This window comes from Dama dama, chromosome 31 (assembly GCF_033118175.1).
Source record: "Dama dama isolate Ldn47 chromosome 31, ASM3311817v1, whole genome shotgun sequence".
Taxonomy (NCBI): domain Eukaryota; kingdom Metazoa; phylum Chordata; class Mammalia; order Artiodactyla; family Cervidae; genus Dama; species Dama dama.
In genome coordinates, this window is record NC_083711.1 from 48,176,973 (window position 1) to 48,199,228 (window position 22,256).

Genomic DNA, 22,256 nt, shown 5'->3' on the forward strand with positions numbered 1-22,256 from the left:
CATGCTTAAAGACCAAAGTTAGTTCAAAACTAAAATATAGGCCACATGTCCTCAGCATCTTTGAAAATACTGGCTCAAAATCCCTTAAGTACACATAGCCGTAGTTAAGAAGCATTAAACTCGTCACTTCAGGAAATACTATGCTTCTAGACATGAAACTTTCATCCTTTTTGAACTGTTAGCCACAGTTTCTTCACTAGAAATTTTAAGCTAATTACTTACTACATTTCATTTTTATATATATATAACCAATCTTTGTTTTCTTTAAAAAGTACACTATTAAATAGTAGTACCTATTAAATAGGAGAAAAGAACCATGGGCAATTATAAACACATTTCCATTTCATCTTACCTCATGCCTGGTCTGCTCTCCCTCTAATAAAGTCTTCTGCACATACATCAACTAGAATATCTTGCTTCTGCATGATTTACTGTGTGAAAAAGAGCTATTGTAGACTTTAAGAATGATGTACATTATCTATTAGAGTTGAAGGGGGTCAAAAGATTTAAGCACTGCCACCGTGTCTAACATTCTGCAGAATCAGAGGCATTGTGCATGCTGACAGTGGTTTAAAGGGTCTCAATTTTGCTGCCGTAAAAACAAAATCCCCACTTAAGCTTTGTTTCCTTCAGAGGAATCAACTGAAAGGGATTAACCAAATCTAAAAGAATCCTATTTTACAGCACGTACTATGTTAATTAAAAAACCAACATGCTGTAAAACTGTAGAATATTCATATATATACACATACACACACACAAAGACAAAATCAACCAGCACATATTCACCCTCCCACCCCCTCAGAAAAAAAGTCAAATCAACAAATCAAAGTTTTTATTTGCATGGCCAATTGTCATTTGTACTCTTTGCAACTTTATTTTCATATCCCTTTAACAGGTTCTAAGCTCTTGTTGCACAGGGAATAGAAGCTGCCACACCGCAAGCTTTCTTCAACAGCCACTCCCACAACACCTAAACATGAGACAGCTGTAACAAAGGACAACAGCACAAATGGAAACACCAAGTCCCACCATTCAACACAGTTCACAACAGTGTCTTCAGGGTTCAGTTGAAGAGGGGTAAACTTCTAAAAAGAGGGTCATTTTCCTTCCCCCATATTTTATAATGTTGGTGGTTTTAATCCATATTTCTTTGCAACTTCTGTCTGGGCATGGGCAGCATCACAAAGTGAGTATAAATGAGCCATCTCCATTTCTGATTTGGCCAGATTAATAGCTTTGTTGAACATGTCAATGGCTTTCTCCATGTTTCCTCTAAAAGAAAAACAAAACCAAAAATTACATGGAGCTGACCTTTAAGTTTCAACCATGATACTAATAAAATGCTTCTTTATAACAAGATGATGCCCGTCATATAGAAAACAATGAATGTTAGCTACTGTTCCAAATACAGGCTCCCCTGGTGGCTCAGAGGGAAAGAATCTGCCTGCAATGCGGGAGGCCCGGGCTTGACTGCTGGGTCAGCAGGAAGTGGCACCCCACTCCAGTATGCTTGCCTGGAGGGTCCCATGGACAGAGGAGCCTGGTGGACCACGGTCCATGGGGTCACAAAGCGTTGGACATGACTGAATACTATATGTGCTTATGTTACTTGTGGCCTTTTTTTACAGATAAGAATAGTGAGACTAGAAAAATTCAATGACTTATTTATAATCCTAATCACATCTGGTTCCTAAATTCTGCTCATTTCTACTGCATCATTAAGCTCCTTTACAAAGCAGTGATGTAAGCTGAGAGAACATTAAGGGTATTCAGGGACCTTACCTTCACAGATCTGTGCAACCCTTACCAGCATTTCGTTAGCCCCCACATCTCTACTCCAGTCACACAGGTCTCCTTGAGTACACTCATGCTAACAATGATCAGATTACTTATTGCTTCTCTGCCTGATTCTAGTCAAATCCTCACCTTTCTAAGGCCCAGTTCAAATACTGACTAGAATATCTTCATGAAAAATATTTTTCCCTTTCCCAGCAGGAATTGGCTGCTCCCTCTCCATTGTTCCCGTAATTCTATCACCACTCTATGCCAAAGGTCTTTTCCAATGAGTTGGCTCTTCCCATCAGGTCACCAAAGTACTGAAGCCTCAGCTTCAGTCCTTCCAATTAATATTCAGGTTTGATCTTCTTTAGGACTGACTGGTTTGATCTCCTTGCAGTCCAAGGGACTCTCAAGAGTCTTCTCTAGCACCACAGTTCAAAAGCACCGGTTCTTCAGCATGCATCCTTTTTTTTGGTCCAACTCTCACATCTTTACATGACTACTGGCAAACCTGTAGCTTTGACTATATCAACCTTTGTTGGCAAAGTGATGTCTGATTTTTAATATGCTGTCTAGGATTGTCATAGTTTTCCTTCCAAGGAGGAAGTGTCTTTTAATTTCATGTCTGCAGTCACTGTCCACAGTGGTTTTGGAGTCCAAGAAAATAAAAACTGTCACTGCTTCCACTTTTTTCCCCTTCTATTTGCCATGAAGTGATGGGACCAGATGCCATGATCTTAGTTTTTTTGAATGTTGAGTTTCAAGTCAGCTTTTTCACTCTCCTCTTTTCCCCTTCATCAAGAGGTTCTTTAGTTCCTCTCTACTTTCTGCCATTAGAGTGGTATCACCTGCATATCTGGGGTTACTGATCTTTCTCCTGGGAATCTTGATTCCATCTTGTGATTCATCCAGCCCGCCATTTTTCATGACGTACTCCGCATATAACAAGCAGGGTGACAATATATACCCTTGTTATACCAGTCAGTTGTTCCATGTCTGGTTCTAACTGTTCCTTCTTGACCTGCATACAGGATTCTCAGAAGACAGGTAAGGTACTCCAGTATTCCCATCTCTTTAAGAATTTTCCATGGTTTGTTGTGATCCACACAGTCAAAGGCTTTAGCGTAGTCAATGAAGCCGAAGTAGATCCTTAATGGACACCTTTCAATTTCCAGAACCAAGTGCAATGCTTGGTAACTATTATCCATTTTTTGAATAAATAGATGAATACGTTTTGTCAAAAAACTAAAATTTACCTCTTACAGTCTGTGACTAGGCTTTATATACTTACTAAGATGCAAGAGCTGTTTTAAAGTAACTAGTATTGGATATGTATACATGCATACATGCCTATAATCTTACATTAAATATTAAGTCCCCACTATAAATATAATGGGCTTCCCTCGTGGCTCAGATGGTGAAGAATCTGCCTGCCATGCAGGAGACCTGCATTTGATCCCAGGGCTGGGAAGATCTCCTGGAGAAGGGAACAGCTACCCACTCCAGTATTCTTGCCTGAAGAATTTCAAGGACAGAGAAGCCTGGAGCGCTACAGTCCATGCGGTCACAAAGAGGTGGACACAACTGAGCAACTAACACACACACATGACAGTCACACTCTAAGAAGTGAAATGTGCCGCTGGGTGACTGCAGTCAACCTCCTGCTACACATACCGATATGGTGCATGGGACAATTAAAACCTAATTAAAACCTAACAGTTCATGTTCAGATATCAGGTAGACAGAAGATGTGCTGAATCTTACGTTAACCAGCAATTTCACTCATTAACATTTATCTATTTGTAAAGCAGGATTTAGAGTGGATTTCTTCAAGTACAATTCAAACACAATTCATCAAACTCCATAAATCAGGGGCCCTTAACCCAGGCTGTATGAACAACTTAAGTGCAGAGAGTTTCCATATATGCATTATTCTAGGAAAAGTTCACATCTTTGCTCAAAAGATTAGGAACTACTACCCAATCATATTCTAGCATAGGAATGTTTTATTCACATTAACTGGAAATTAAGAAATAATATTTATATGCAACTGTTAGAATGGTTCAAAAGAATCACAAAAATTTTCATCAGCCTATATATACACACACGCACACACACACATATATTCTGCTTCCTCTGGAGCTGAGAGAGAAGAGGACTCCAGAAGTGACTGAATGTTATTAAGACAACTCCTACTGGTTCCTGACAAGTGATGGTGGGAAGATCAGCTACTTTCGGCATCAGTGAAATATGGGTTCATCTCCTCTTTCTACTACTGACTCACAATGTCACCTTATTAATTTAACCAGTCTAGGAATACAAAGATGGGCACAGTAAAGGACAGAAATGGTATGGACTAACAGAAGCAGAAGATATTAAGAAGAGGTGGCAAGAATACACAGGAAAACTATACAAAAAAGACCTTTATGACCCAGATAATCATGATGGTGTGATCACTCACCTAGAGCCAAACATCCTGGAGTGTGAAGTCAAGTAGGCCTTAAGAAGCATCACTACAAACAAAGGTAGTGGGAGTGATGGAATTCCAGTTGAGCTATTTCAAATCCTGAAAGACCTTACTGTGAAAGTGCTGCACTCAATATGCCAGCAAATTTGGAAAACTCAGCAGTGGCCACAGGACTGGAAAAGGTCAGTTTTCATTCCAATCCCAAAGAAAGGCAATGCCAAAGAATGCTCAAACTACTGCACAATTGTACTCATCTCACACATGAGTAAAGTAATGCTCAAAATTCTCCAAGCCAGGATTCAACAATACGTGAACCGTGAACTTCCAGATGTCCAAGCTGGATTAAGAAAAGTCAGAGGAACCAGAGATCAAATCGCCAACATCCATTGGATCACTGAAAAAGCTAGAGAGTTCCAGAAAAACATCTACTTCTGCTTTATTGACTGTGCCAAAGCCTTTGACTGTGTGGATCACAATAAACTGTGGAAAATTCTTCAAGAGATGGGAATACCAGACCACCTTACCTGCCTCCTGAGAAATCTGTATTCAGGTCAGGAAGCAACAGAACTGGACATGGAACAACAGACTGGTTCCAAACCGGGAAAGGAGCACATCAAGGTTGTATATTGTCACCCTGCTTGTTTAACTTATAAGCAGAGTACACCATGAGAAACACTGGGCTGGATGAAGCACAAGCTGGAATCAGGATTGCTGGGAGAAATATCAATAACCTCAGATATGCAGATGACACCACCCTTATGGCAGAAAGCTAAGAACTAAAGAGCCTCCTGATGAAAGTGAAAGAGGAGAGTGAAAAGTTGACTTAAAACTCAACATTCAGAGAACTAAGACCATGGCATCTGGTTCCATCACTTCATGGCAGATAGATGGGGAAAAGGTGGAAACAGCGGCTGACTTTGTTTTCTTGGGCTCCAAAATCACTGCAGATGGTGACTGTAGCCATGAAATTAAAAGAGGCTTGCTCCTTGGAAGGAAAGTTATGACCAACCTAGACAGCATATTAAAAAACAGAGACATTACTTTGCCAACAAAGGTCCATCTAGTCAAAGATGTGGTTTTTCCAGTAGTCAAGTATGGATATGAGAGTTGATCTATAAAGCTGAGTGCCAAAGAATTGATGCTTTTGAACTGTGGTGTTGGAGAAGACTCTTGAGAGTCCCTTGGACTGCAAGGAGAGCCAACCAATCCATCTTAAAGGAAATCAGTCCTGATTATTCATTAGAAGGACTGATGCTGAAGGTGAAACTCCAATACTTGGCCACCTGATATGAAGAACTGACTCATTTGAAAAGACCCTGATGGTGGGAAAGATTGAAGGTGGGAGAAGGGGACGACAGAGGATGAGATGGTTGGATGGCTTCACTGACTCAACGGACATGAGTTCGAGTAAACTCTGGGAGTTGGTGACAGACAGGGAGGTCTGGCATGCTGCAGTTCATGGGGCCGCAAAGAGTTGGACACGACTGAGCGACTAAACTGACTGATTGAGGAATCAGTTTCTATACTCTTCAATTAAATTGAGGACCATATAATCTCAACCTTTATAAAGACAGATAAAAATCAACTGAAATATTTGGAAAGCACCTAAAGTTCAGTACCTGGCTAGAGTACATACTCAAATGGATGACAATACCAGTGTCAAGATGGCATACTACATTAAAGTCTATGGCATACACAGGTGTCATCTGTTAATGGTGAATCTCAAGTGCAACTCTGGATAAACATTTACAGAAATGAAGAAGTTATGAAAAAGTCAGAACTGCAAAAATCTCACCCAACTCCCTGATTTGAAAGAAAACTTGAGGGTTCAGAGGTGATGGTGCAAGTTGCTCTGCCACTTGGCTGAAGCAAGATCTATGTCTTTGGGCAATGTGGTGCCAAGCCTTATGCTACAGAGCACTGCCTACGTACAGTGCAGACATTTCCCCTCCAACAGAAATGATACAGGTGACAGGAGGCACAACCATACAGCAACTATTAAAGAAAAATCAAGCTTCCCTTTTAATGCATATGCTTGACTTAAACAACTTTTATAAGTTTGATTTTTAAACTGAAAAAATATGAAACCAAGCAAATCAAAGTTGTATAGTTTCAAGGGAATCGTGCCTCCAAAGGCATGTTAAGACTTAAAAATTCAATGAATAATGACAATAAGCTATATATAATGAAAAAAACAAAAGTAAATATCTGCGTAGCTTCCCTAACTTTCCTAAGGACAGACTATAGAAGTTACCTTTGGAAAAAAAAAAAGTTACCTTTGTACTTCAATAGTTCCCATGGTTTCATATGCAAAATCACATTTATTGTCAATTTCAATAGCCTTGCTGATAAGCTCCAAGCCTTTATCCAGATCTTGCTTCCACTGAAGTTGAAGTAAACTGCAAATACAAAACAGCAGTCAGATGTGACCATGGCCCAGTATCAATTCTGCTCTCAATGAATTTTATTTCAATTAATTAGGAAAAACAAAATCTAAAACAGTACAGAATCAGCACCAAATCAGTTTTTTCTCCCTCAACTTATAGTGGTTTGTAGTCTAAATTCCCTATTATGAAGTCTAAATTCCTTATTGTAGTGGTCTAGGGTCTATTATTATCTTGCTTTGCACAGCTTAATGTTTCAATTTGTATAATTTAAATGAAGTTTTACAAATGATAAGTATACTGGAACAGGAAAAACCTATTTATGTGTCTCTTATTTTGATACAAGTAATATTTGACAGGATGTTCAGAACTGAAATCCTTAAGCTAGAGTGCAAGTAGCACATTTAGTAATTATTATATAATAATGAAATATTATTAAAAAAATAAAAGTTAAAAAAAAAGTAACAGTGGAGCATTCATAGCAATGAAGAAATTTTTCAATTTCAGTTAGCTCACTGACTCTACCACAATCAAGTGAGCAAAACAAATCCATTTTATTACTATGCAAGCAATTTAGCTTTTTTACTGGAACAAACAGACCCCAAAAATACATACCCTTTATGAACATATGTTGTGGCATTATCTGGTTCCAAATTAATACATTTATCATACATTTCATCAGCTTTGCCAAACTGCTGTTGATCTGTTAATGCCTATGTGAAGAGATACTTCAGTTAAATTTAGGTAACTGTATCCCTAAGGAGTTAAAACTATGTTCCTTATTAATCATTAAAAGTTACTTCATTTAATTATTCATTACCAAATTACTGTTTTGGGGTGACTGTTGTTTAGTTGCTCAGTCGGATCTGGCTCTTTTGCAACTCCATGAACTGTAGCCCGCCAGGCTCTCTGTCCATGGAATTTTCCAGGCAAGAATACTGGAGTGGGTAGCCATTCCCTTCTCCAGAGGATCTTCCTGACCCAGGGAGTCTCCTATGTCTCCTGCATTGGCAGGTGGATTCTCTACCACTGATGCCACCTGTGAAGTCCTGTTTAGGGGATTAAACTTAATTAAAAATGTTAACCTTAAAACCAATACTTATTTGGAAAGATAAATTCAGGTAGGTATGTTAACGGTTATCAAAGTCAATCCTTAAAAATAACTGGTGAAAGAAAAAAAGCTACAGTCAACTTTTAAGGCAAATCCCATGGCAGAAATGGAAGGCTTGGTTATGTGGAGACCAGACCATGTTCAAACTGTAACTCGGAGAGTGAGCTGACATCTAAGCTCAAGCTTCCGAGTTCAAAGCAAAAAGTCACACTATGTAACTAAAATATAACTCTCTCTAAATATATATAAATTAAAAGTTGCAAACATCAGAAGAGGGACCAAAAGATAGAAATTTAGTGCAAACAAACTTATAACAGAGCTAGTGCTGGTAAGACAATGCTCAAGGAAGGCAAAACCTACTTTGATGGTAACACAGGACGCAGAAATATACAATTATGAAACCTCTGCTAAAGAGTTGTTCCTAATGTTGGTTTCTTTAAAAGCTAGTCTGTGGCCTTTGCTCTTTTAGCTGCTTATAGAAATCTGAACCAAAAAAGGACTTCTGAATTTCATTTCAGTGATGAAGATGGTTACCTTCTGGTTTGTTTCGAATTAAATATAAGGCCTAAATCCAAGTGTACTATTCAGTACATACTTCATAAAATTATGTGTGTTTGTCTCACTTTAATTTCTGTACATGCTATAAAATTTTATATATTATAGTATTCAGATGACCATTATATCTACTACTGTGGGCAAGAATCCCTTAGAAGAAATGGAGTAGCCATCACAGTCAACAAGAGTCTGAAATGCAGTACTTGGATGCAATCTCAAAAGCGAAAGAATGATCTCTGCTTGTTTCCAAGACAAACCATTCTGTATCATGGTAATCCAAGTCTATGCCCCAACCAGTAATGCTGAAGAAGCTGAAGTTGAACGGTTCTATGAATACCTAAAAGGCCTTTTAGAACTAACACACAAAAAAGATTCCCTTTCCATTATAGGGAACTGGAATGCAAAAGTAGGAAGACAAGAAACACCTGGGGTAACAGGCAAACTTGGCCTTGGAGTACAGAATGAAGCAGCACAAAGGCTAATAGAGTTTTGCCAAGAGAATGCACTGGTCATAGCAAACACCCTCTTCCAACAACTCAGGAGAAGACTCTACACATGGACATCACCAGATGGCCAACACTGAAATCAGATTGATTATATTCTTTGCAGCCAAAGATGGAGAAGCTCTATACAGTCAGCAAACACAAGACTGGGAGCTGACTGTGCCTCAGATCATGAAATCCTTATTGCCAAATTCAGACTTAAATTGAAGAAAGTAGGGAAAACCACTAGACCATTCAGGTATGACCTAAATCAAATCCCTTATGATTATACAGTGGAAGGGAGAATTAGATTTAAGGGACTAGATCCAATAGACAGAGTGCCTGATGAACTATGGACGGAGGTGTGTGACATTGTACAGGAGACAGGGATCAAGACCATCCCCAAGAAAAGGAAATGCAAAAAAGCAAAATGGCTGTCTGAGGAGGCCTTACAAATAGCTGTGAAAAGAAGAGAAGCAAAAAGCAAAGGAGAAAAGGAAAGATATACCCATGTGAATGCAGAGTTCCAAAGAATAGCAAGGAGAGATAAGAAAGCCTCCCTCAGTGATCAATGCCAAGAAATAGAGGAAAACAATAGAATGGGAAAGACTAGAGATCTCTTCAAGAAAATTAGAGATACCAGGGGAACATTTCATGCAAAGATATCTTGGGCTCAATAAAGGACAGAGATGGTATAGACCTAACAGAAGAAGAAGGTATTAAGAAGAGGTGGCAAGAATACACAGAAGAACTACACAAAAAAGATCTTCATGACCCAGATAATCATGATGGTGTGATCACTCACCTAGAGCCAGACATCCTGCAATGCAAAGTTAAGTGGGCCTTGGGAAGCATAACTATGAACAAAGCTAGTGGAGGTGATGGAATTCCAGTTGAGCTATTTCAAATCCTGAAAGATCTTACTGTGAAAGTGCTGCACTCAATATGCCAGCAAATTTGGAAAACTCAGCAGTGGCCACAGGACTGGAAAAGGTCAGTTTTCATTCCAATCTCTAAGAAAGGCAATGCCAAAGAATGCTCAAACTACCGCACAATTGCATTCATCTCACACGCTAGTAAAGTAATGCTCAAAATTCTCCAAGCCACGCTTCAGCAATACGTGAACCATGAACTCCCAGATGTCCAAGTGGATTTAGAAAAGTCAGAGGAACCAGAGGTCAAATTGTCAACATCCCGCTGGATCATAGAAAAAGCTAGAGAGTTCCAGAAAAACATCTATTTCTGCTTTATTGACTACGCCAAAGCCTTTGACTGTGTGGATCACAACCAACCGTGCAAAATTCTTCAAGAGATGGGAATACCAGACCACCTGACCTGCCACTTGAGAAATCTGTATGCAGGTCAGGAAGCAACAGTTAGATCTGGACATGGAACAACAGACTGGTTCCAAACAGGAAAAGGAGTACGTCAAGGCTGTATATTGTCACCCTGCTTATTTAACTTATATGCAGAGTACATCATGAGACATGCTGGGCTGGAGGAAGCACAAGCTGTAATCAAGATTTCCGGGAGAAATATCAATAACCTCAGATATGCAGATGACACCACCCTTAAGGCAGAAAGTGAACTAAAAATCCTCTTGATGAAAGTGAAGGAGGAGAGTGAAAAAGTTGGCTTAAAGCTCAATTCAGAAAACTAAGATCATGGCATCTTGTCCTATCACTTCATGGCAGATAGATTGGGAAAAGGTGGAAACAGTGGCTGACTTTGTTTTCTTGGGCTCCAAAATCACTGCAGATGGTGGCCACAGCCATGAAACTAAAACAGGCTTACTCCTTGGAAGGAAAGTTATGACCAACATAGACAGCATATTAAAAAACAGAGACATTACTTTGCCAACAAAGGTCTGTCTAGTCAAGATTATGGCTTTTCCAGTAATCATGTATGGATGTGAGAATTGGACAGTGAAGAAAGCTGAGTGCCAAAGAATTGATGCTTCTAAACTGTGGTGTTGGAGAAGACTCTTGAGAGTCCCTTGGACTGCAAGGAGATCCAACCAGTCTGTCCTAAAGGAGATCAGTCCTGAGTGTTCATTGGAAAGTCTGATGTTAAAACTGAAACTCCAATACTTCAGCCACCTGATGCGAAGAGCTGACTCATTTGAAAAGACCCTGATGCTGGGAAAGATTGACGGCAGGAGGACAAGGTGATGACAGAGGATGAGATGGTTGGATGGCATCACTGACTCTATGGACATAGGTTTGGGTAGACTCCGGGAATTGGTGTTGGACAAGGAGGCCTGGTGTGCTGTGGTCCATGGGGTCACAAAGAGTTGGACACGACTGAGCAACTGAACTGAACTGATAGTACATGCTTTCACAATTAATTAAGACAGCATACAGCCAGCAACCAAAGTATCATTTTTTTAATTGTCATTCTGTCTAGGAATTAAAGACTGAATATTCAGATAAGATTTCAAACTGAGGTTAAAGAATTCCTGGGTTGTACTTCATATCCCAGAATTTCAATCCCTATGCAGGGGTATATAGGACTTTTACAGAATAGATCCAACAGAAATCAGTCTTCTCACAGTCCCTCTCAATAATCCCTGAAAAAGAAAATTTTACCCCTATGGAAATCTTCTTATAACTTGACCTATGATAGCATGAAGGAAATCAGAAACAAGACAATAAACCTTAAGGATGTCTGAAGGTAGGAGTCTACCATGGGTGGTCATTTCTAAGTGCTTCCTGTTTCTGTGATGTTTGAGGGGATAAGGAAGAAGGAGGGACAAATTTCTTTAGGCTAAAAAATAAAAAGAAAAGACAAAATACATAGAATTTTGAGATGGCTGGGTTTTGAGATACCATAAGCAGCTTTTAACTTAGAGAGTAAGTAACAGTCATTCAGATATCATTTAGTTAGAGGGAAAACTCTTTAACTGTGGGTATAAGAAGCTAATCATTTTCATCTAAATGGATGGTTTAAAGTTAATAAACTTTTAGAGAGTTCAAACTATGATTAAAAGTGAAAATAATGCAAATTGAAATCCAATTTTCCATAGTTTCAATCCTAAATCAAGGAAAGCTTCAAGAATTTTGGACAAATCATAGATTAAAATGAGCTGTTATAGACTAACCATTTAAAAGACAGTAATCAAATAGAAAGAAAACTGCTTCCAAGGACATTTTCCCCACCAATTGCATACAGTAAATTTTCCTAAAGTAATTAACTTTTAATAAATCCAATCCAAATGAAAACATGAGGGAAATGCTCTATTAAAGCTTCCCCAGGTTACAAGTTTAGGGCCACAGTTTTCAAATTATCTAACACAGAAAGGAAGCCCTGTTGAGGTGATTCAAGACCATCCTGGGAACCAGGAACAAAGTCGTTTGCTTCCACAAAAGCTGCAACAGGAGCACTGTTTTCTGATTTCCACCCTAGGATTCAGGATGTAAATGCACTTCTTTACAGAACTGGCAACTGAAAAAATACGAAAAATGACATTTACCTGGGCATATAATGCATAGCCTTCAGCACACTTTGGAAATTTCTTTATGACCTCTTCAAAACCTTTCATAGCTGCTTGGATTTGTGAAGAATTGTTTCCTGTATATGCCTGGCGATACTGTGTAAAAAATCAAAATAGGCCTGTCAAATCAAGAACTCAAAAACTCAGGAAATGTTAACATATTATAATGGTCACACAAAATTACATAAATATTTCCAGAAAAGCAGGTAATTTGCTAACATAATTTGCTGCATCTAAAACGGTTCCACAGGAATATCTGCAGAGCAGGGATTCAAAGGCTATGTACAATTAGGGCTTCATCGCCACTATACAATTTCCAGATGCTCAATATCCTAGAAGACAGACTAATTTGAAGTTAACTTTGCATATAAATAGGGGAATATTAAACTCAATGAAATTTATTATCATTTTACTAAAAGCATGATAGTATCCTTCATCTGATAACATTTTCACTTGTTTGTAAACTGACTTTTTTCTTTAAAAGGAAAATTCTTTTAGGACTCAGGGTATGGGGCTAATTGGAAATGTCTCATCTCATTAGAAATGGTCTTATTTTACCTGGTTTTCAACTCTGTGTTTCTGAATAGCTCTACAAAGGTGAAATGAGAGGTGCATTATATGGTGTCATGTTTGCCAAGTTATTTCCTCGAAATGCTTTTGTTCTTTGCACTGGCTTATGGTAAAGAGTAGGGAGAAGAGTGCTCTTTAGGGGGCACATAAAATCAGGGACAAACATCTATCAAGATGAATCAAATAAAGAACCCAGAGAAATACTGCAGCAGTACCTCAAGTAACATACACACTTCTATTTCTTTAAGCTGACATGTTTTTCTCCCTGTTTGTCACAGATTGAAGGAAAAAACAGAAGATTTTGTAGACAATGAGATACTCATTTTTGTTAACAATGGGAAATACTGATGTTTAGGAAAATACAAAAGAAAATAGAACCTACCAAAGCAAAACATTTCTGAGCTTGTGCCAGAGCAGACTCAGGTCTTAATCTAATACATTCATCAAAATCGGCTACTGCTTCTTCAACTTGATCAAGCAGTATTTTCAGCTAAGGAAAAAAAGTATTCAAATAAGCGCAGTTCAAAACAAAAACTACACCAGTTAAGCATGTACCGTGACTTTTAGCACAATCAGCAAAAAGCTAAGCGTGGAATTATTAATATAGAATTATTTTCTAGAAACAGTGAATCAGAAAATCTTATAATTTTAAAAGAAAGGTGCTAAAACAGAACTAGTGTTCAATTTTTTAAAAAAGCACTATAAACCTACCAGTTTTTAATCACTCTTAAATGATTTTTCTTCTAGAATATGAAGTATCTCTGTACTTTCAAACTTAAAGGAGGGATCAATCAAGCATTAAATAATTACATTTCATATTAATCTTAAGATACACCCAGTAAGGATCAAAATATCAAGAATTTTAAGGTTATCTCAATACTTCTTAAGATGCTCCAGACAGAAATATTAGGTAAAATTTTCCATTAGAAAGGACTTGAACTTTTCTGTTATTATATGGATTAGTCCATACTTTCCACTCTAATGCACTCCAAGAAGCCACATCACACAAACAGATTTATAAAGCCATGTTTTTCCAGACGAGGCTGAAATTGGGAACTGTTTTCTTCACTATGAATTTTTACTAAAAACCAAATATGCAAAGAATTACAAAACTATTCAGAAGAGATTTTTTGTGATACTGTCTAGATAGCTCAGGTTAATAATTCCTTACAAGATGCCTACAAAAATCATTCTGTTGATTCTAAGCGTTAACTCAAAATGCTCACTACAAGTTTTTTTTTTTTAATTTGTCACTAAGTTTTTAATGCTTTACTCATTGAAAACCTATGAAGGAGAAATGCCTAAAAACCAAACTTGAACTGGCAAGCCAACACTTGCAGCCTTCCTCTTCCCTCTCTCTCTTTAACAAGTAAATATCAGGACAAAAGTTCAAGATAGAACTAAATAAACGTCAACCCAAACTAAACCACCCTGATACTTTGCTCACAGCTATCATAAGTGATATAAGAAAACTTTAAGACATTCTCAAAAATGCTATCAAATCCCTCAAGGATCAGAATGCCTTAAGAAAATTAATTTACCTGTCCTCGGTGGTGATAAACATCTGCATTCTGAGGATCGATGTCGGCAGCCATGTTAAAATCCTGAGTAGACAACAAAGGCTGCTGCTGTTGCATGTACATGCTGCCTCTTTTGATGAGCGCATTTGCTCGAAGCTATATACCCAAAATGAGGAAAGATTCATCATTACTTTTTATTCTAATTTAGTTTTTTTTTTTTTTAAATAATGGCTTTCTTGAGACATAGTTCACATACTGTAAGAGTCATTTTTAGTATATGACTAAAAATGTTGTGCAACCAGTCACCACTAGAAATGTTTCCACTGCTCCCAAAAGAAACCTCAAACACATTAGCAGGCACTCTCTATTTCACCTCTAATTCTCAGTCCCTGGAAACCACCATTCTATCTTCTATTTCTACAGATTTGTATATTCCACACATTTCACACAAATGGAATCGTAAACTATGTGGCCTTTCTGTGTCTGTCTTCTTTCACAAACAGCAGGTCTTCAAGGTTCATCTAAGTTCTAATATGTACTTCATTCTATTTTAGGGGCTGAATAATATTCCATTGTATAGATAAATCAGTCTATTTCTAAATAGACTATTTCTAAATCAGTCTATTTCTCTCTTCACCAGCTGGTGGACATTTGAGTTGCTTCCACTTTTTGGCTCTTATGAATAATGCTACTAAGAACATTCATGTACAAGTTTTTGTCTTGACATAAATTCTCATAGGTATATACCTAGGAGAGTAACTTCTGGAGTCACATGGTAACTCTAGAAACCACCCTCCACTAATTTCCAAAGGGATTTTACCATTTTACATCCCTATTATCAATATGTGAGAGTTCCAATTTTTTCCACATCGATATCAATACTTTTAACTGTCCAAATTTCTGATTATGCCATTCTAGTGGGTATAAAGTTATACCTCATTGTGATTTTGATTCACATTTCCCTAAGGGCTAATGATGCTGAGTATATTTTCTTGTTCTTATTAGTCATTTGTACATATTCTTTGGAAAAATATCTACTCAGATCCTTTCCTATTTTTAAATTAGGCTATCTTTTTATTGTTGCCTTATAAAGATGATTTAATATTGTCTGCATACAAGCTCATTATCAGATATATGACTTGTGAATATTTTCTCCCATTCTGTGGAATAAGTCCCCCCCACCATCACTTTGTCATTTGTGTTGCTGGTGTCACACCTAAGGAACCACTGCTTAATTTAAAGTACTGAAGATTTCCTCCTTATGTTTTTTCCTGAGTTTTATAGTTTTGGCTCTTACATTCAGGTCTCTGATCCATTTTGAGCTCATTTTTGTACATGGCATGGTAAGTACATTACTACCTGCCATTATAACAAAGTCATGATTAGGAAATAAGAAATAAGATTCTTCTCCAAGTTTTTTTTCAAGGCAAAAGTACACAAATGTCAATGAAACAAATAAGAATGCCCCCATGGTAATAACAAAAAACAGAACATATCTGTAATTATCAGGAAATAAAAAATTATTACAAGGCTATCTTCAACGTGAAAATCTCATTTTGAAAAGGACTTTTAACAAATACTTGGTTTAAATTACTTTTGTTTACAAGAAGTTATAAAATTTGCTAGCAAATACTTAAGCCTTGAAAACAGCTTTCATTTTCCACAAAATACATGAATGATTCTTTTGGAGGTGAAGGAAGCTAGAGTTTACTTAATTCAGTGAGGAAAAAGAGATGTTAATCAACCAATAGTACTTTGGTGGCCAACCTCTGTTCTTATTATGCTGAAATAGAGGGCTCATATAATTTAACAGATCCCTACCAAATCTCAATTATGAAAACAACTGCATATACACAAGAACACTTTGAAAATGAAAAGCTGTTCCAACCACACAACTGCAAAAACTTTTGGTATGTTTCTATATTACAATATATTTTTAGATCTTATTTTTTTCCTCATATAAACAAACTCTTTCAGAATACATTAAATGTGCTTACTTTTTATTAAATGCATTGTATATTCTTTACTACATATTGCATGTTATTTGTAGTGTTATGACATATTGCAAGTTATTTATATTATCTATAGCATTGCTACATCACCCTTACTCCTACCCAAATATAGTCCAATACAGTAGGCAGAAGCTGTCTAGGGAAGCTGAAGCCAAAAGATGCTGTAGAAAAAGCAATCCTTTCTTAGTTAAAGGTAACTATCACTGATATCTCTGTTTTAGTTTCACCGCACCAATTCAATCATTGTTAGGTGCACTTCCTTCCAAAACAGAAAATAAGTCTTTTGGAGAATGGCAACTGAAATGCCAAAAATTCTGCAAAACATACCTAAAAGCCTCATTTTTGTTATTAATTTTTTTCACATGCACACACAAAGAGTTTTAAAAGTACCTTCACATTAGCTTCTTGCAAGCTGATGACCTTATCTAAATCTGGTTTGGCCGCGTTGGCATTGCCAATAAGCAGGTAGAAAGTAGCTCGTAGTAACAATGCTTCTGCTATGTATTTTCCTTGAGCATCTATTTCTTTTGAGCATTCACTTATGATTTTATCATAGTTTTCTTCTTCCATATACTGTTTGGCCTTTAAGTATCCAGAACTGAAAATAAAATGAACAGAGGAAATTACAAATTTTATCGTTTATTACTAATAAAATGAGCATAAAAAATTACTAAGAAAGGATCAAATGCTGAACCTTGCCAGACTCAGTATACCTGAGGTAAACAAGTGTCCTTTCCCCCTTAACAAGTTAACCAGCCAGGGCAGGACTGGAGGTGGGGGTGGGGGTGCGTGTGGGGTAGCACCTTAGGGTTTTTGATGTAGACTGGGATCTTCTTGCTGCCTTGGAGATAGGGTTTTAAAAAGGAAAACAGCAGAGAAAATGGCAGAAACCTAGGGTTATTGTCCAGGCTTCAACATTTAGACACATGAAACAGTAAGCCAATGACAGACTGAAATGCAACACAGGAAAGGATCCTGTCTTATTCACCTTCTTATCTGTGGCGCACGGATGGCACTCAGCAGTTACTTTATGACGAACAGAAAGAGCAGAGAGAGAAAGTCATCAAGTGAGTCGGGGGTCACAGAACCCAAGAGAAGAGGTGTGACCTGAGTTGTACTTTGTAAACATTACTCCAGCTGTGTTGTGAAAAATGAACATTAAGGGAGCAAGAACTTAAGCAAAGGGAATAGCTTAAAGGCTCTCATCTAAAGTTGTGCTATTTCACCTAGAAGAACAGACCTAAAATGAATAAGTGGGACTATCAAAGAAGCAGACTGTAGCCCACTGGGTTCCTCTGTCCATGGAACTCACAGGCAAGAACACTGGAGTGGGTGGCCATTTCCTACTCCAGGGGATCTTCCCAACCCAACAATCGAACCCAGGTCTCCTACATTGCGGGGAGTTTCTTTATAATCTGAGCTATCAGGGAAGCCCATCACTTTCAGAATGAGTAGGTGGGAATATCAAAGCAGCAGACTCTTCCATCAAATAGGACTTAAAGAAAACACCCTTCTCTTACTTTTTTAAAAAGCAGTGACCACAATATCATCACCTGTCTAGGATGATTTTATTGAGAACACTTGTAGAAGGGAGTTTTTGAACTGAACAGGAAAATTACACTAGACGGTCTTTAAGGGGTCTCACAAATATAAGGCACATTACATAAGAAACAATATAAGGCACATTATGTAAGGAAATCATGTTTTCTTATTTCATTTGCTACCTATTCTGAATAGAGAGAATTGGCAAGTGACTTAAAAGTTATGTCAGTCAAAACTTAGAAACCCTGTGCTAACCTTTCCCATAATTAACATTCTAATACTCCTGCACTCTGTTTTACTCCTCAGGTCACCAGGGTTAAGACAAAATAATTAGATCGGAAGTAATAATGGTTCCTATTTACTGAGAACCTAAGTTCTAGATGCTTACAAACATGACCTGTAAACCTCACAATAAGCCTCAAAGGTAATTATTATCTCTCCATTCAAAAATTGATAAAGCTAAGGCTCAGAGTAAAGTAGAATTTAAAAACTCAGGACCAACTCCAGTTAGTGTTCTGGTGAGAGAGAGTTATGTCCAACCACCTCCCCATGTAGCTTTTAGAATAATGGTATTAAAACTTCATTGTCATTTTTCTGGGATAAGGACTACTTCCTAATCAGAAGAGGCAATTATTGGCATCATCCTTAACATTTACTTCCCATCTACAATTTTCTTAAAGAGATTGTTCATCAACTAACACAAATCAGAACATCTTGGCACAATTATGCGTAGTATCCTCCCTTAAAAGGTAGCCAATAATGGCAGAAAAATTGAGAGATACAAACCAAAAGCAGTCTTTTCCCTTAAACATCCCAATATGCTATAGAAGCAAAATTACGCTTTGCTATAGGAACAGCATTCCCGTTTCTTCCAAACTCATTAGAAAATGTCATGTTGGTAATAATGTGTCTTCTCTTGGAGAGGTGACCTAGCCTCAACAGCAAAATAAAAGTTTTGCTAAATATAAATGGATAAGCAGGCTAGATAGCTTATATATTACATCACTTGACTGCCAGTTGTAAACACAGCACCTTGTACTTTGATTTCAGCTCTCTACAAGAGTAAACACGAACCCAAAGAATGGCATTTTCCTAGGCATGCAGGAAAAACCTTGAAGACAGTCACTCTTTTGGGCACTCCTAAAAATTAAATTAGAAACTTCCTTGCACTAAAACATCTGGATATTGAGCTACACAATCATTTTTTAAGTTAGTCCCCCTGCTCAAATATACTTAACCACTTGACTCTCTGGGAACTCTCTTGAGAATATTATGTAGACCTTAAAAGCTGGGCAGTCTCCTGGCAGTAAATCCTTGAGTTACCAAAGACATAACATTCAGGGTATAATAGATATGTGTGAGAAAAGAAGTATTTTTATTATAATCATATTATTATTATATATTATAATTTTATCATATTCATATCTACCTATAAATAGGTTTTTTAAAGAGATGACTCAGAGTCCCACTTTGGCTCTATGGCAGCAAAAAAACCCACAATCCAATTCCCCCACAAAAAGCATGAAGCAGATACTATAATTGAGACACACTTACTTTTCTTTCACTTCTAAAGCCTCCCCTTCCTTGTCTTTATCTTCATCTGACTTCTCTCCTTTAAGCATTGGCTGAGAAATTATATCATCCGTGAAAGAACTGAAGTAAGATTTGATAAATTGTGGAGATGGCATCAGAGGTTCACGATTCTGAAATTTAATCATATTTGAATACATCAAAATAGAAAACACTAACCAAAGCAGCAGATGCATTTGTAGAACACAGAACCACTGCCATAAAAACTGGCACCTCATTTTCCAATAACTGAAGAATACCAGGCTCCAAACTGTAGCGTAACAGACAGTGAAAATGGTACTGCTGCCAGTCCCAGCTTTTCAAAAATGTTTTGAATGACAGCCTTTCTCCTCTCGAAGATGTAAAATGTCAAGAACTCTTATAACCACGCAGTAAATTAAACCATCTACTAACTGTGTAAGACCAGGGCCAGTTTATACAGTATACCTTTAAAAACTTTAAAAAGCAAGAGTTGGCAATTTTTTTCTGTAAAAGGCCAGATAGTAAATATTTTAGGTTTTGTATGCCATATAGTGTCACCACCACTCAGCTCGGCTGTTGTAGTTTAAAAGCAGCCAAAAGCAATGTGTGAGAGGCTGAGTTCCAACAAAACATTACTGGCACATTTATAAAACAGGTGGCGGAGTGGATTTGGCCTGTAGGCCATTGTTTGGAAACCCCTAATACACGTGAATTCTTTTAATATTCTCTAGGTACAATCCAGACAAAGTTCACATTCTTATTTTAAAAGGCCACAAAAGCCCAATATTATAGGGAAAATAAATATAATCCAGATCTAATTTCAGTCATTACCATTATGCCCAAATTTAAGCAGTATATATTAGCAATGACCCTTCACAATGCCTATTTCCTCTATTATTAACCAATGCAGGTTAATTTACCTTATATTTTTCTTTGGCTTTCTCTTTTCCAAGAAGTTTAAGAACTTTATCAGCTAACAGCATGCTTTGTTGATTTTGGAATCCTTCTAATATACACACAGCAGTGACATCTAGAAATGATGCAAAAAAATAAAGAGTATGAAAATTATTACAAAGATGACTACAGCATCAAATGGGCTCAGTGTTACCACAGAAAGCCACACTACATTCATAGCTTTATGTGGCTATCGTTTTCAATAAATTTATTCTCAACACTTTGGTTTTACATACTTTACAATCAAACTCAAAGCTCAGAAAGTCATTCTGCTTCTCCAGAACCCCCTTTCCTCAGCTGTGAAAGGAAAGGGACTATGCTACACGATCTGTGATGTCTCTCACTGTTCTAACACTGTACATAGCAAATAAAACAAGTAACCCAGGAATATTTTCTTCTGGACAGTAAGCATAGGCCAGTAATAATGTGGCTCTCTCATGTCTGGTCTCACTTATTTTACAGGCCTCAGGGTTACTCCTTGTCTCCAAAGCCATCTTGCCACAGAGCTCTCAATGAAATCTGCTTCAAAATATCATTTTAACCTGGCTATGCTATAACTCAATATACAGTGGTTTGAAATGAAAAAGATCAATGTTTCTTTAACCTCCCAACCTTCCATTCAAAGTAGTCAACAAGACAGCCCCTCTCTTTTTGAACTCAATTTCTCACAATTGCAAACCCATGCTCCTCCAAACAAGTCAATCTACTGCATGTTCCCCTGATACTCTGGCTAGTGCCAATGTCAATGTCTTTTCCCCATCCCATTTCTCCATCTAAAACCCATTTAAACGCCTCTCTATGATTAGCTCTTAATAACTTCAAGGTCTGGTTCAAAACTCAGAAATCTCTTTTTCAAAAAGCAACACTCCTCCTACCCATCACCAAAGTATGTGATATCGCCAAACCTCAAGTTTTTTCTAAAATGTTCTCTAAAACCACTCTCAACTGGTAACCCATATTTTAAAAAACAAAATAGCTTTCTCCTTTTAAATAATGATATTATTAAAAAAAATAATTATGGCTAAATTTCTGATTATTGATGCTTTTAAAGCAGATTTAAATATGTAGCAGGAAAACACTTTTAGACTGTGGAATCTGCATTTTGGGTTAGCTCTACATCAACTGGAACCATGTACTTTGTAGGTTAGCGGCCAACACCCTAACTGAGGTTTTAGCAACAGACATGGCTAATAAGAGGCCAAGGGATATTTATGATATTTACTGAGAACGGCAAATTCACTTGCTGCTTTGTATCAACTACAAAATTTCTAATTGAGTAAAGGATAATGTTTGAAGATAGCAAGGGCAAAAAACAAATGTTTTCTTTAATGATTCATCTCAAAATTGTTTCATATTGATATAGGATATTAATTGAAAATATGCAGAATCTTAGTAACACTCAACTAAACCTCTCTTCTGATTTCTTATTCATGAAATTACACTGATGCTGTTGCCAAGTTTAAAATGTGCAGCATATAAACTTTAAATCATTTAATTCCACAGTTGGGAACAGAGATGGTACTCAAGTATCAGCAATGTCAATTGAAACTATAGAACAAAGTTTCAATTGGGGAAGAGTCAAACTTTTAAACACAATTGATTTCTCTACTCATAGGCAGAGTTGCATATAAATTTACCAGTGACTACAAAACCTTTAGTAATTTTATATGTAAACACAAAAATACCCTCACCTTCTAAACATTCCTTCTTATTGTCTAGCTTCTCGTGGGCTTTTGCACGTCTAAAGAGAGCTTTCACATATTTGGGATTAAGTTCAACAGCCTTTGTACAATCTTGTGCCACCTCTTTCCATTTTTGCTGTAATCGAAAGTA

The 22,256-nt window shown here is 37.3% G+C and overlaps 1 protein-coding gene across 1 annotated transcript in view; it reads right to left on the minus strand.

Annotated features, from left to right (window-relative positions):
- Window positions 1-820: 820 nt before the first annotated feature.
- The window catches only part of TOMM70 (translocase of outer mitochondrial membrane 70), a 33,582-nt gene continuing 12,146 nt past the window's right edge, over window positions 821-22,256 (minus strand). The window contains exons 3-12 of the mRNA XM_061133976.1: window positions 22,115-22,241; window positions 20,390-20,499; window positions 19,473-19,621; window positions 16,767-16,974; window positions 14,386-14,520; window positions 13,227-13,334; window positions 12,254-12,370; window positions 7,249-7,346; window positions 6,526-6,648; window positions 821-1,275 (exon numbers count right to left, since the gene is read on the minus strand). Coding sequence (XP_060989959.1) covers window positions 1,122-1,275; window positions 6,526-6,648; window positions 7,249-7,346; window positions 12,254-12,370; window positions 13,227-13,334; window positions 14,386-14,520; window positions 16,767-16,974; window positions 19,473-19,621; window positions 20,390-20,499; window positions 22,115-22,241 — 1,329 coding nt within the window. The 3' untranslated portion in view covers window positions 821-1,121. The remainder of the gene's footprint in view (window positions 1,276-6,525; window positions 6,649-7,248; window positions 7,347-12,253; window positions 12,371-13,226; window positions 13,335-14,385; window positions 14,521-16,766; window positions 16,975-19,472; window positions 19,622-20,389; window positions 20,500-22,114; window positions 22,242-22,256) is intronic.